Source organism: Hemicordylus capensis, chromosome 6 (genome assembly GCF_027244095.1).
Source record: "Hemicordylus capensis ecotype Gifberg chromosome 6, rHemCap1.1.pri, whole genome shotgun sequence".
NCBI lineage: Eukaryota > Metazoa > Chordata > Lepidosauria > Squamata > Cordylidae > Hemicordylus > Hemicordylus capensis.
The window spans coordinates 113,389,528-113,403,870 of NC_069662.1; the positions used below are offsets into that span (position 1 = coordinate 113,389,528).

Consider the following 14,343-nt stretch of genomic DNA (forward strand, 5'->3'; position numbering starts at 1 on the left):
GCAAATCAGTTCACAAGAAACTCTTTTTTAAATTGCACATGAAATGATTGGTTATCTTTAAATTCTGCAAAATTGGGGTAACTCCATATATGACATTCTGCTGTCCTATTTGAAATCAAAATGGTGGCTTTTCTTTCTATAGTGTATAGACACACTATACATTGTGTGTATATATAGTGTGGTATATAGACAAACACTATAGTTGCTTATGATTTTCTTGCTTAAATGAAATGTACCAAATAAAAGATCAAACTGAATTGCATGCTGCTGTGATTGGTGTAAAAAATGCTATTTGAATTGCTTCTGAGTACACACTCAGGATTGGAGTCCATGTGGCTAAAAGTAATATATATACGAATGACACACATCCTGCTCTTCCTCCAAAGAGGTCAGGGTCGTGTGCATGTTCTTCCTCCCCACTTTTATCTTCACAACAATCCTGTGAGGCAGGTTTGGAGGTGAGAGAGAGTGTCTCAGCTAAAGTCCCACAGTGAGTTTCATGACTGAACGGGGACACAAGCCCCCCAGTCGTAGTCTTGGCACTCTAATCACTACACCACACTGGTTCTCAGCTGTGTGCGTAGGATACAGGAGAAAAGGGAGATTCATTTTTAACTGTGAAACAAGCTAGTGGGGAGGAGAGTACCTTTAATGAATACCTTTAAGAGAGCATGAAAGGGTTTCATTATCAAAATGTGGGGAGGCTGTGAGCCCAAGCCCTGGATCTTTTAAGTACCTAGCAACAGCTTTGTAAGGGAGAGAGGAAGAATGAAAGGATTTTCCATGCAAAAGCTGGTATTAGCAGATATGTTCTGAATTTCTTCTAAAAACAAAAAAATCAATCTTTCCCTGAGTACATTTTAGTGTAAAAAGTAGTGAATTCAGCTAATTTAAGCGGGGGGGGGGGGGAGAAAAGGAATGAGAGAAAGAGCAGAAGGAAGGAGGTGGTGTGAGGTGGGCTCAAGGCTATGTATGTGTGGCTCACCAGAGGTGCATCAGAATCTAATCTAGCCCACCACCAAATTTTAGTTTCACACCTCTTGGCATAGTGCATTTGCAAGAGAGAAAATCCAAGCCCCAATATTTATATGGGGGGAAATCTTTTTGCACCCCCTGTAATTTCCTGCTGGATCAGCCCCTGTGAACTAGATTCATTGTGAACTAGATATACACCTTATTCATAATGTGGATGTGAGTGTGAGTGCACTATATATTGTGAAGTGTATTTGCATATATCAGCGAGGGGCCCATTTTAAAATCTTGTCCCTGGGCCCACTCCAACCTTGTTGTGCCCCTGGTTAGTTAGTAACATTTGTATGTTATCCAAAGACCCATCCAAAGACTCTGGACAGTACACAAGTTTTAAAAGACATAAAACAAACCCTATCTAAAACACATTGCTTAAATCAATATAAAAACAATGTTAAAACAGTTTGAAACCATTTAAAACCAATTAAAATTTCCCCAAACAATATAAAAACCTTGGAAGGCCAGGCCAAACAAGTAAGTTTTCAGGGCTCCCTTAAAGGCCAGCAGTGAGCCTAAACTGTGGATATCTGCAGGGAGTGCATTCCATAGGCCAGGAGCAGCTACAGAGAAGGCCTGGTTCTGAGTCGCCACCAAATGTACGGGTGGTAACTGACCTCTTCAGGTGACCTCAACATATGATGGGGATCATACAGAAGAAGGCACTCTCTAAGGTAGCCCAGACCCAAGTTGTTCAGGGCTTTAAAGGTAATAACCAGTTTTGCCCAGAAACATATTGGGAGCCAGCAACTGTTTCAAAACAGGCATAATATGGCCATCTTGCTTGTTCAGCTTAGATTTGTTATCCCTCATCCAGTCCATTACTTCCCGTAGGCAGGCATTTAGGGAGTGAATGCCATTTGATGATGATGATGATGATTGATAAATAGATTTGGGTGTCATCAGCATACAAATAACACCCTGCACCAACTCCCCTGATGACCTCACCCAGCGGTTTCCTGTAGATGCTAAAAAGCATTGGTGACAAAATGGAGCCTGAGGGAGTCCATATAATAGCTCCTGTTTTGAAGAGCAACCGTCACAAAGCTCCACCATGTGGAATCTGCCTGAGAGATAGGAGCAGAACCATTGCAAAGTAGTGCCTCCTATCCCCAGCTCCCCCAGGTGATCAAGAAGGATACCATGGTCGATGGTATCAAACGCTGCCAAGAGATCCAAAAGAAACAGCAGAGTCACACTCACTCTGTCGATTCCCTGGTAAAGGTCATCCATCAGGCCAACCAAGGCAGACTCAATCCCATAGCCTGGCTCTAAAGGCAGTTTGAAATTGGTCTAGATAATCAGTTTCCTCCAAAACCGTCTGGAGCTGGTTAGCCACCAGTCTCTCAATCACCTTGTCCTTGCCCAACCAGAGACTGCCCTATAACTATCCATCACTGAGGGATCTAGGAAAGACTTTTTAAGAAGTGGTCTAATCATTGCCTCCTTCAAACAAGGAAGCACCCTACCCTCCCTCAGCAATGAGTTAATGATATTAACTAGGCCATCTCCAACAATTTCCCTGCTAGATAGAAGCAGCCAAGTCAGGCAAGGATCCAGAGAACAAGTGGTAGGCCACACAGCCCAAGCAGCTTGTCCAGATTGAAACTGATCCAATCTAATACTGCAAGAGTGATTGCTGGACACCACCTTAATAGACTCTGCAAAAACAGTGGAGTCCAGGTTGACTTGAATACAAGAGATTTGGTCTGCAAAAGTACCCATTAAAAGCATCACGGCAGAATAAAGTCTCCAGGGACTGGTTTGAAATGGAAGGCACCTGAATCAAACTCCTCACAACCTGGGACATCTCTGCTGAACATAAACCTGCAGAAGCAATTTGTGCAGACCAGAATTGTGTGGACCACTTCCACATAAACCTTCCAATGGGCTGTATGTTGTGTCCTGTCAATTTCAAGCTGAGTTCTTCTCCACTTGTGCTCCAGTCACCTACCTTGCTGCTTCAGACCCTGCAACTCCTCTGTATACCAAGGGGCCACTTTTAAAGGAGGTCAGAATCTTAGGAGCGATCATGTCTACTGCCCTGATGGTGTGAACCTATTCCAGGTTCACACCAGGGCATTGACAGAATCACTGGCATAACCAACATAAAAATTTTCCAAGGCTTTTTGGAATCCTACGGGGTCCAGCAGCCGTCTCAGGCCCCCCACCCCTGCAGGGCTGGGTTGTGGCTGTGAAACCAACCTTTACCAGGTAGTGGTCCATCCATGACAATGGGGAAACCACAGGATCCCCCACCCATGGAACATCCCACTGATCTGAACAAAAGACCAAATCAAGTGTGTGGCCAGCAACATGAGTTGGTCCTAAAACTAGTTGGGATAGGCCCATAGTTGTCATGGCTGCTCTGGACTCCGGAGCCGCACCAGACAAGTCAGCCTTTCAATGGATATTGAAGTCTCCAGCACTAAAAGTCTGGGTGACTTCAACACCAACTCCGAGACCAGCTCAGTTAGGGAGTTAGTTGGGCACTAGGGTGGAACATAGGAACTTAGGCAGCTGCCATATATGGGTGTTGGGTGTTCCCCCAACACTGAAAATCAAATGTTCACTTTAAAATAAAGATCTTTTTTCATCAGACATACACATTGGGCATGCTTTTAGGAACATAGGAAGCTGTCTTATACCAAGTCAGACCATTGGTCCATCTAGCTCAATATTGTCTACACAGACTGGCAGTGGCTTCCCCAAGGTTGCAGGCAGGAGTCTCTCTCAGCCCTATCTTGGAGATGCCAGGGAGGGAACTTGGAACCTATATGTTCTTCCCAGAGCGGCTCTGACCCCTAAGGGGAATATCTTACAGTGCTCACAGGTAGTCTCCCATTCAAATGCAACCAGGGCAGACCCTGCTTAGCTAAAGGGACAAGTTATGCTTGCTACCACAAGACCAGCTCTCCTCTCCTGTTGGGGTGGATGGTACACCAACAGAATCCTCCATCTATCTCTAGTTGCCAAACTCAGGAATATAAACTTAATATACACTCAATAATTACTTCAGTGTCTGATGTGGAGGTATCCAGCGACTCCTCTTGTGTGGTTAGGTTGGATCAGTTCCAGTTTGTGACTCCTGAGGATGTGGACAAGCTGATTGGAACAGTGTGGCCCACCACCTGTCCTCTTGACCCTTGCCCGACATGGCTTATACTGTCTGGCAGGGCGGTTGTTGTTGAAGGCCTGGTAGAGATTATAAATGCGTTTCTGAGGGAAGGTAGGATGTCTCCTAGTCTTAAGGAGGCAATTATTAGACTGCTTCTGAAGAAGCCTACCTTGGATCCCTCAGAGCTGAGTAACTACAGTGACCCATGAGGTTTATTATCAAAGACATTAAGGATACATCAAAGAAACATTAGAAACTATATTCTCTGGGTCCATATAGGAGCTTGGCTCCTCCTTTGTGCACATTATGTTTGACAGCAATATATGAATATATGGATTGATTATACCATTTATTTAGTATTTATTTTTCCACTGCATTTGTGTGTTCCATTAACATGGTATTCTGATTGAGATTTCTTTATTTCACGTGTTCTCCCTTTTGTATTGTGGATTCGGTAAGGGGCTGGATGAGGGATAACAAACTGAGACTGGATCCAGATAAGACAGGTACTCATTGTGTGGGTTGAAACTTGGGAGACGATTTTGATCTGCCTGTTCTGGATGGGGTCACACTTCCCCAAAAGGAACAGGTATGCAGTCTGGGGCTGCTTCTGGATCCAAGTCTCTCTGTGGTGTCCCAGGTTGAGGCAGTGACCAGAGGAGCCTTCTGTCAGCTTTGGCTGATATGCTAGCTGTGACTGTTTCTTGAGATAGATGACCTCAAAACAGTGGTACATTTGCTAGTAACCTCCAGACTGGATTACTATAAGGCGCTCTATGTGGGGCTGCCCTTGTATGTAGTCCGGAAACTACAGTTGGTTCAGAATGCAGCAGCCAGGCTGGCCTCTGGGTCATCTAGGAGAGACCATATTACTCATTTATTGAAGAAGTTGTGTTAAATTTCTTGTTTTTGTTTTTAACTAATGTTTTAATGTTTTTATATATTCTTTTAAACTGCCCAGAGCCGTAAGTTTTGGGCAGTATAAAAATATGTAAAATAAAAAATAAATAAATAAGTATAAGACAGCTGTCGCACAGGGACTCTTGTAAGGGAAATTATATTCTTATGGACCACAGCCACTCCACACACACCCCTGCCCAATTTCCCTTGCCTGCTCCACAGCAGAGTAGCCTGGTTGGAGAAGATAGACCCAAACTGTGCCGCTAGCCTCCCCCATCCAGGTCTCAGTTATACAAGCCAGTTTGGCTCCCTCATCCATGATCAAGTCAGGGATGATTTTGGTCTTATTCTGAATTGACCTGACATAGCAGAGGAGCAAGGCTAGGTTCTGTGGGTAGTGGAACTGCTTCCTGAAGCCAGAGAGCTGCCAGGGAAGCCAGAAGTGGTAATTTCCTGGTTACTAAATTACTGGTTTCCCTACCCCTGTAACAGCCACCTGCTTTGCCAGTGCCAGTTCTTCTATTCCCCACCGCAACAGAAATAGCTGCCCCACAGCTGCTGTACGCACCCTCCGCTTCACCCTGCCTAAGAGAACCCAAACACATTATAACAAAAGGCCTGGCACAACCCAATAAAAGGAGGACTAACAATGTTCAACCCAGACCTCCAACCCCACCTTAATATAACTTCCCCACTAAACCCCAGTCCCACACCGAAGGCCCGGCACCAAAGGCTGGCCCCCTTTGGTGGCCGGCTTTGGCAGCCTCCTACAGGTCAGCCACCTACTGCCGGCGTTCCCTCCGTCCTTATAAGCACCCCAAACCCAGACAAGCTACTTGTCTGGGTGCTTGCCCTCTCTCCTGGTGCTGCCTAGGTCCTAGGAGAATACTAGGACCTAGTATAGTAATGCTAGGAAATTACCACTTCCTAGTAGTAATACTAGGAAAATACTAGGTTCTAGGATTTCCCTAGTTCCAGGAAATCAAACTGCACTAGGAAGTATCATTTTGTGGTTATTGCACTGTATTAATTACTGAATTGTAAGTAATGAAAATACAGTGGATTCTAGGGGGTACTTATTACATAGTTTTGGATATACACCTAAGTCCTGTGAAGATCACTGAATGTGGAGATAATAAATTCATGGATGGTAAACGATGGCATCACACCTACTGGCTTTACCGCCATGTGTTGATCAGCATTTTGCATTGAAAGTGTGCACATGTAAGAATGAGCTATGAATCACTGTGTCTGCCTGGTGAGTGGTCTCTTAGTTTCAAACCCGTGTTTGCTTCTATTTGTGTCAAATGGGCCTAGGTTCCTCCCTCTGCTTGTTTTGAACTCTTCAGAATGAGCTTTGTTGGTCTTGGGCCTCTGGGGCAGATGCCCCAAATGTTTTTTCTGGATGCCTTGGCTCTCCAACACCCCCACCAACTCCTCAGACTTTGTTTTGAGTATGGAGGCAGTGATGCCTGGGGAAAGCAGGAAATCCCCTGTCAACACCTTCTACATTCATGCAGAGGCGCTCTTACCCTTGGACTTTGGGTCTGAAGTCCACAGCCTCCACACCCCAAGGGGTCCCCCAAATCATCTTTAGTCTGTCCTGGGTGGTGTGGTGTATGCCTTCAATAATTTATGTGTTAAAAAACGATGCTTAACTTCCAGCAGGGGGGTGGGGTGGATGGGCCTCCAAAGGCCTTTAGGTCCAGGCTCCAAAATTACCTAGGTACACCTCTGCATCCATGTCCTATCCACCCTCCAAGTCCATGCTGTAATGAAACGGGGGAAAGGACAGATGAAGCACCTTCTCCCCATTTCCTCCTCTTCTCTGGGAATGGAGGAGAAAACGGGAGGAAAGGCACTCCTCCCCTGTGGGCCTGGGCTTTTAAGTACCTCGTAACAGTTCTTTTAAGTACCGAGTAACAGTCCTGCTCTTCAAAGAACCTACAGAGGTTTATGCCTCTTGGATTTCAGTCAGGCAAGGGCTACATTTCCCCTTTCTGTTGAACAGTTCAAGTGAATTTCAGGAAGAGATGCAGCTCCTGCAAACTTGCATGTTTCTCAGTCTTCTTGTTTCTCAGTCTTCCGCATGTTTAAAATAAAATGTATCTTGAAGAATAGAGCTGAATGTAAGATGCTGGTTAAAATATCAGATAATTTTTAATGTCACCTATATTGTTTCATTTCTGCATTATGCTGTCCACATATTTTCCTTGTAAGTCCTGTGGTGTAATGTATGTACCATTACACCCAATCTATTTAATTCAAAGTAATGTGTAATATAATTTAAAGTTGTATATTACAATATATTTTTTTGCCTTTGGGGAAAAAAGGGAGAATATTTTTTTGAAGGAAAAGCTACCTTACTAGTTTGTAGCAGAATTGTAGCTTCTTCTCTATTTTTTTTTTTTTTTAATTCAGGGCTAACATTCTATCCTGTATTTTTTACAGTTTTATAGGTTTTTTTAATAGTTGGAGAGAAGGTTGTATGCTCCATCTAGTGGCTGTATGAGATTCAATCAGGAAAATAATTAAACAGAAACTTTGTCATATTTTCCTCCAGTATGCTGGAGTATGGATTTGTTACTCTTAACTGAATAATATGAAATCTAGGCCTTATGTCTCCCTGTAAAGGATTAAAGTTTACTGTAATCTCTTGTAAACAATTTAAATCTAACTTAAAATTTCATTTAATACAGCTAGTTATCTTCATTTTGAAACACGTGTACTTATACACTGTTACCATTCTTTTTGTGTAGAGAAATCCAAGACCTGTGACTTACCAGTTTCAACAAAATTTAGATTATTACAAAGCACGTGGAGCAGACTTGATGAATAAAACACGGTAAGCCTTTTTTATATTTTACCCAAAAATACAGTACAGAAACCTATGTAGAATAATTCCTACACACACTTGGAAACAAGTTCCATGGATTTCAGAGGCTTGCTCCTTAGCAGAATTGCCTAGAATCACAAAGCCCACAAAAGCTCATGCAACCATACCAGTTTATGTCCAAAATATTGTTAACACTAATTTTTACCTCTTCCTTAAACATAATTGACTCAATCTAGAAGTGCAAATCTTTGATGCCTGTATGGAATTGTCTACTCGCTGGCTCTGTAGTCTGTCCTGCTCTGTTCAATGTTGAGTAATGCCCAACATGTGAAGCAGTGTTAGCAGAGAACATTCTCTGACCCCAGAAAAAAATTGGCCACATGGTTGACTTGGGATCCTTTCTGTGTTCTAAAAGGTGATGATATTTTTGACAGCTGCTCACCTGGAAACTATTTCATATGCTTGAACATACTATGACAAACCCTTCACGTTTGTTCACTATACTTTTGAACAAAATATATTTATTTAACAGACCATGAATCTTGCATATTACTTTACCATCTAGCCTTAATATTGCCTGAACAACCCTTACTTTTCTCCTCTCCATCTCAGTTCAGTAACTGTCTCACCCTATAGTTAATCGTTCCTATTGGCCTCTTCATAATCACTGCAAGTCAAACCTCTGAACCAACTGCAGATTACAGATTTTAGTAATGACCCAGTTTCCACCAAATAATATATCTGATGTCTATTCAAGTCCTGTGAGGTGTTCAAGAATGGCCAAGAACTAATTACTTTCACGAGGAGCCCCCATTCCTTCTTACCAGAGAATGACATGACAACTGTCATTCAGTCCATTATTCTTCTGTGTATTTTGCAGGGAAAATCACTGGCTGCCCACAAAAATACCTTGACATTTCCCATCCACATAAGTGTCAGAGCTGGTCTTGTGGCAGCAAGCTTGACTTGTCCCCCTAGCTAAGCAGGGTCCACCCTGGTTGCATTTGAATGGGAGACTACATGTGAGCCCTGTAAGATCTTCCCCTCAGGGGATGGAGCTGCTGTGGGAAGAGCAGAAGGTTTCAAGTTGCCCCTCTGGCTTCTCCAAGATAGGGCTGAGACAGATCCCTGCCTGCAACGTTGTAGAAGTCGCTGCCAGTTTGTGTAGACAATACTGAGCTGGAGGGACCTATGATCTGACTCAGTATATGGCAACTTCCTATGTTCCTTTGTAAAGGGAATTTCAGCTGGCAGATTTCCCCCTCTGCAAAAGGGTTGCATGCATCTTCTTTCAATAACATTTCCAATTCTACAAATATCCTTCTTAGAGACATGCTTACCAGAACAGTTCCTACTCCTCTTGGAAGGCTGATAACCAAAATACAAAATTATGAAGATGCCATACTAAGTTGTGTTTTGTGGGCCACTTTAACTAGTCCGTAACCTACTTAATGCCTTTTGACATACATATCTTATATGACTCATAGATTCAAGGGTGGAGCTATAATTGGCAAGACACATCCAAAGAACAAGCCCCTTCCTGCCTCCAGGGCTTCCTCACCTTGCCTCAGGGGCCACCTCACTTAACACCACTTGCCCCGCTGGCCAGCCTGCCTGCCACTCCCGTTGCTGCCTTCCTCCTCCCCACGTTGCAGCATGCTGCTCATCCCAGGCAACATGCCACACTCCTGCAACCTGCTGCTGTTTCCCAGCCACTTGAGGTTCTGATTGGCTGGGAATGACGGCTCACACACAGTCTTCATTCCTAGCTGCCTCAGGGTCAGCCAGCTGGAGTATAAAATGTATCTTGAAGAATAGAACTAAATGTGAGATGCTGGTTAAAATATGGGCAATAGGAACATGCCTCCACCATGACTGGGAGATGAGGGGAGGCCACCGCCACAATTGCCATCATCACCGCAGGGAGGAAGCCACCACTGGGATAGGGAGCCTGTGCTGCCCATGAGAGCACGGGCCACCCTTGTCCTTTCTACACCATTGCGTAGCTTATCTTCCATTCTGGGCAGTATGCTCCTGTAAAACATTAATATGAACTAGCTGGGCCGGGCGCAGAGCATCTGCGCCTATAGTTGCCGTACCCATTTTCTCTCCTCCACCCCCGCTTATTTTCCTGACGGCTGGCCAACCAGCCACCCGGTCACTTCAGTTCGCCAACCCGCTACCTCCACTGGCTGGCTGGCCCAGCACCACCCACCGGCGGCCGTGTCTTCTCACCCACCCGGCTGCTCTTTCTTTCGCCATCCAGCTGGTGGTCCCACCGCTTCCTCCTGCCAGCCAGCTGTGTTTTTTCTCTCTGGTCAGCTGGTGAGCTTGCCATCAGCCAACATCACTGTTATCTCCCCCATCCCTGTCGCTAACCCCCTGGCAGCTGCTCACAAACTCTCATGAGAGCTGCCACACATGGGATTAGCAATGGGTATGTTTAAGATAATTATATATAAAGATAGTAGAGAGAGAGAGAGAGAGAGAGAGAGTGCGTGTGTGTGTGTGTGTATTATCCTATATAATAAAACCCTAAGGTACCTGCGTCCGTGTCTCTGGCAGGTGTTCTGCGCATGCGTGGCGCGCGCAGACGCAGCAATGGAAACTACGCACACAACTGCGTGCGCACGTAGTTACCATCTCTGCGTCGTAGGTCCGCGTAGCAACCCGTTAAACCTGCAAACATTTCTACACAACTCTTCTAGTGCCTGTTAATGTAACGGGCTTAATGTCATGTGTGTGTGTGTGTGTGTGTGTGTGTGTGTGTGTGTGTAGGGACAGAGTTGAGAAAAGAATTGCTTATGCACCTCAGTGGAACATACAGAGCTTTTACTGATAGTGAAGTAAATGGGACACCTGACTGCTCACACAGAAGTGAGTGGGGCGTCAATGTTTGTTTAACATTTGTATCCTCCAGTTAGCTCAGAGTGACATATGTAGTGTTTCCCTCTTTCAGCCATTGCTTAATTCAAAATAGGAATCCTGATAACGCTAGTTATCAGTGACAACCAAGGTCCTCTTCCTGTACAAGTCAATGTTGAGGGAAACTTTTCAGTATATGCCATTCCAGTAATAGCAGTGGAGGTAGGAATGGCAAACCAATTTTTTTTTCTGAAGGAAAAATCAACCTGAAGGAAAGATGTCTGTTAACAGTAATCAGTTTTAAAAGAGGCATATGTACATAACAGCAGGGTACACTGACTTGGTTCGGGAATTAAGTTAATGTGCATTAAAATCAGAGATGGGTGTGTTGATTTAATACATTAAATTAATTAAGCATTAAATTAAGAGTTAAGGGCAAAACCTGCCCCCATGGTGTAAAAAAGGCTACAAGTTTCCCACTAATCTAGATAGCTGACTTTTTTAAAAAAATTGTGGGCAAGCCCAAAATATTAGCATGCCTCTTTGAGGCAGAGCAGGTGAGTCCCAAGACTAGAGTGAGAGCATATGTGGTAAAAGGCTAACAGTAAGTGTAAATTAAGAGAGGGAGTTCATGGTTCTGTGTAGCAGCTGCGGAGTTTGAATTTCTCAGGTAAGCTGAGAGGCATATATATGATGTGCCTGGCCTTTCTAGATTATGGACTAATCATTTAACAGAACAAGTTACTAGGCTGTCTACCACAGGAAATGATCCTGTGAAGAGAAATTGAACACAAAGAGGAACTAACATATTTTATTCATGTGGTTCAAATTTAAACTTTATAGGTTTTCAAAAATGTGTGTAGCAGGTTTTTTTTTAAACCAACACATAAATGTGCAGTATTTATAGCAATTTTGCTTTCCCAGTGGCTACATAATGAGAAGAAATGTCTTTGAATCAGCTTTCTTAAACAAAGAATTTTCATCTTTGCAAAAACTGCAGAGACTGAATTATTGCACAGCTTGTTTTAAAAATATACCATTGATATCCAAGGTCAATGATGCTTATTGTGATGAAGCAAAATTGTTTCCCCAGAGACTAGATTCACATCTCCTTGACATTCATGTTTTTAAACTAATACCTCGCTTTTAAATGTATCTCTTAATGACTCTGTAACATAATCAATCCTCATTTTTCTGGTGATTGTTGTTCATTTTTGTACATCTTGATGGTGAAGACGTAGATATTGATCCTGGTTTGATGGCTGTAATCATCTCTTGCATCCATATATCAAAATGTTCAGAGCTTGCAGAGATATATACAAGGCTTAATTTGTCTATCTCCTCTAGATCTAGCTTCATGTTCTATCCTTGGTTGCAATAACTGAAACTTAAGAAGGTCGTTGTATATGTCAAGGACATTGCAGGGGGAATGTATGTGTACTGAAAAGCTAATATAGTACCAACATTATTGTTTAGGAAAGAGTGGGGTAGGGCTCATATTTTCACTTTACTGTAGATCATTGCTAGTGCACATTCCGTTCATAAAAAGAGCCAGGGACCATTTATGAACCTATCTTACTTATTTACATAAAAATATATGGGGAGAAGAGCTGGTCTTGAGGGCGCAAGCATGAATTGTCCCCTTTGATAAGCAGGGTCTGTTGTGGTTTGCATCTGGATGGTTGACTACATGTGAGCACTGACTGCTGTAAAACATTCCCCTTAGAGGTTGGGGCTGTAGGTCAGTGGTAGAGCATCTGCTTGCGTGTGGGAAGGTTCTAGGTTCACTCCCTAGCATCTCTGAGAAGGGCGAGAAGAGACTCCTGCCTGAAACCCTGGAGAGGTTGCTGCCAGTCCGTGAAGACAATACTGAACTAGATGGACCAGTGGTCTGACTTGGTATTAGGCAGCTTTCTGTTCTCCGATATATTGAGTGGACAGCCTAAGTTAGTCATGACTCAGTCTCATTGAAATTAATGAGACTTTAGTTAATCATGACTAACATCTCTCCCTTACTTCAACAGTGCTTAGTCATGACCAACTAATCTGAACAGTACCCTACATCCTTCCTTTTTCTTTGATGTTTTGTTATCCATAACTATATCAATGTTTCTGAAAAGTGTGCAATATTTATTTTACCAATCCTTAACAGATTGATGGATATACATTTGGCAACATGTACATACAAATAAGGGTACACCAAGTGGGGAAGAAGGAAAAGAATTTGTAAGGGGTAAAGGCACTTCACCAACCAGAATGGGAAACTCTGGGTTCTCATAGAGTTTGCTACAGAGTAATGCTGGGATACTCCACATTATTCTTAAACTGTGATCTCTGAGGGCATTGTGACCATGTACAAAATGCAGCACACAATCTACTGAGCACAGCTCTTGACCAGGCCCATTGGCAATTAGAATGTGCAGGGAAAACATGCTTGATCCTATTGTGTTCTTATATATTCACAACATCGTGTGTGTGTGTGTGTGTGTGTGTGTGTGTGTGTGTATAGATATACACACACCTATACATACATACTCTCTCTCTCTCTCTCTCTCTCTCTTAGTACTGGCATTTTTTGATACGTTATATAAATTATTAATGGCAATAATGGCTATTCTGTGTGTTTTGTTTTATTTTGCAGTGTCAGTGCTAAGGTTGCTCCACTGAACATCAATAAAGTTTCCAATAGCTTATTGAACTTTGGCCGAAAGCTAATTTCCCCAGCTATAACTTCAGGCAGTGCCTCTGGGCCTGTTGTAGGTAGCAGCGGTAGCTTTTCTTCTTCTGCAGTGCCCATTAGGAGCACAGTGGAGCTTCCTCAGCAGCAGCAGCAGCAACAACAACAACAACAAAGAATGATGAAATCTGAAAGTATGCCTGTTCAACTAAGCAAAGGTAAATATAGGATATTTGATTTGCTGATTTATAACATTTATATATAATTTTTGATATGCTGCTTATAAGGTTTTTACCTTCATTGTTTTCAGAGTGGTTTATAAAACAGGACATTAAAAAAAACCCAATAAAATGAAACATCATTTTATGATATTTTTATGATACAATTCAAAACAATGATTTAAAAGGCTGTTAAAAATAGCAGTTAAAGCAACTTCAAAAGCCTGGGGAAATAAAAAGATCTTTTCCTGGTCCCAAAAAGACAGCTACTTAATCCATGTTCATGCGTTCTTCTATTCATGGATGCTGTACCTGTATGCAGTGTCCACAAGATTGCATTGGTAAGACAGCCCCCATACAGATCCACACTTTAAGGCCATCCAGCTCTCCCCCGACAAACAATTGCAGCATTTGTCTGAGGGCTTAAATGCTGTACTCATGCAAAGATCCCCCCCCTTGGTTCAAATACTAGCATTCTAATCACAGGAAGAATCTCTCCATGAGCACAGTGTTTATCCGTTCAGGCATATGCTATAATTATGAAGAGAAGGAAGGGCAGGCTTTTAGCATGTCTCATGACAGGGTTGGGGCTTCTTGATGCACTCTCAGGAGTGCTGTAACCGTGGACAGTGTTTGCACTGTCATATCACATGAACAGGGCTATAGGCAACAGGTGAGTCCCTTCAGAGAATTCCACAGCCAG

The 14,343-nt window shown here is 43.1% G+C and overlaps 1 protein-coding gene across 10 annotated transcripts in view; it reads left to right on the forward strand.

The window, feature by feature from the left end:
- Positions 1 to 14,343, forward strand: part of TBC1D5 (TBC1 domain family member 5) — a 433,806-nt gene that overhangs the window by 355,778 nt on the left and 63,685 nt on the right. For all 10 annotated transcript variants that reach the window (XM_053261522.1, XM_053261519.1, XM_053261520.1 and 7 more), the window contains 2 exons: positions 7,804 to 7,889; positions 13,387 to 13,640. In XM_053261522.1, coding sequence (XP_053117497.1) covers positions 7,804 to 7,889; positions 13,387 to 13,640 — 340 coding nt within the window. The remainder of the gene's footprint in view (positions 1 to 7,803; positions 7,890 to 13,386; positions 13,641 to 14,343) is intronic.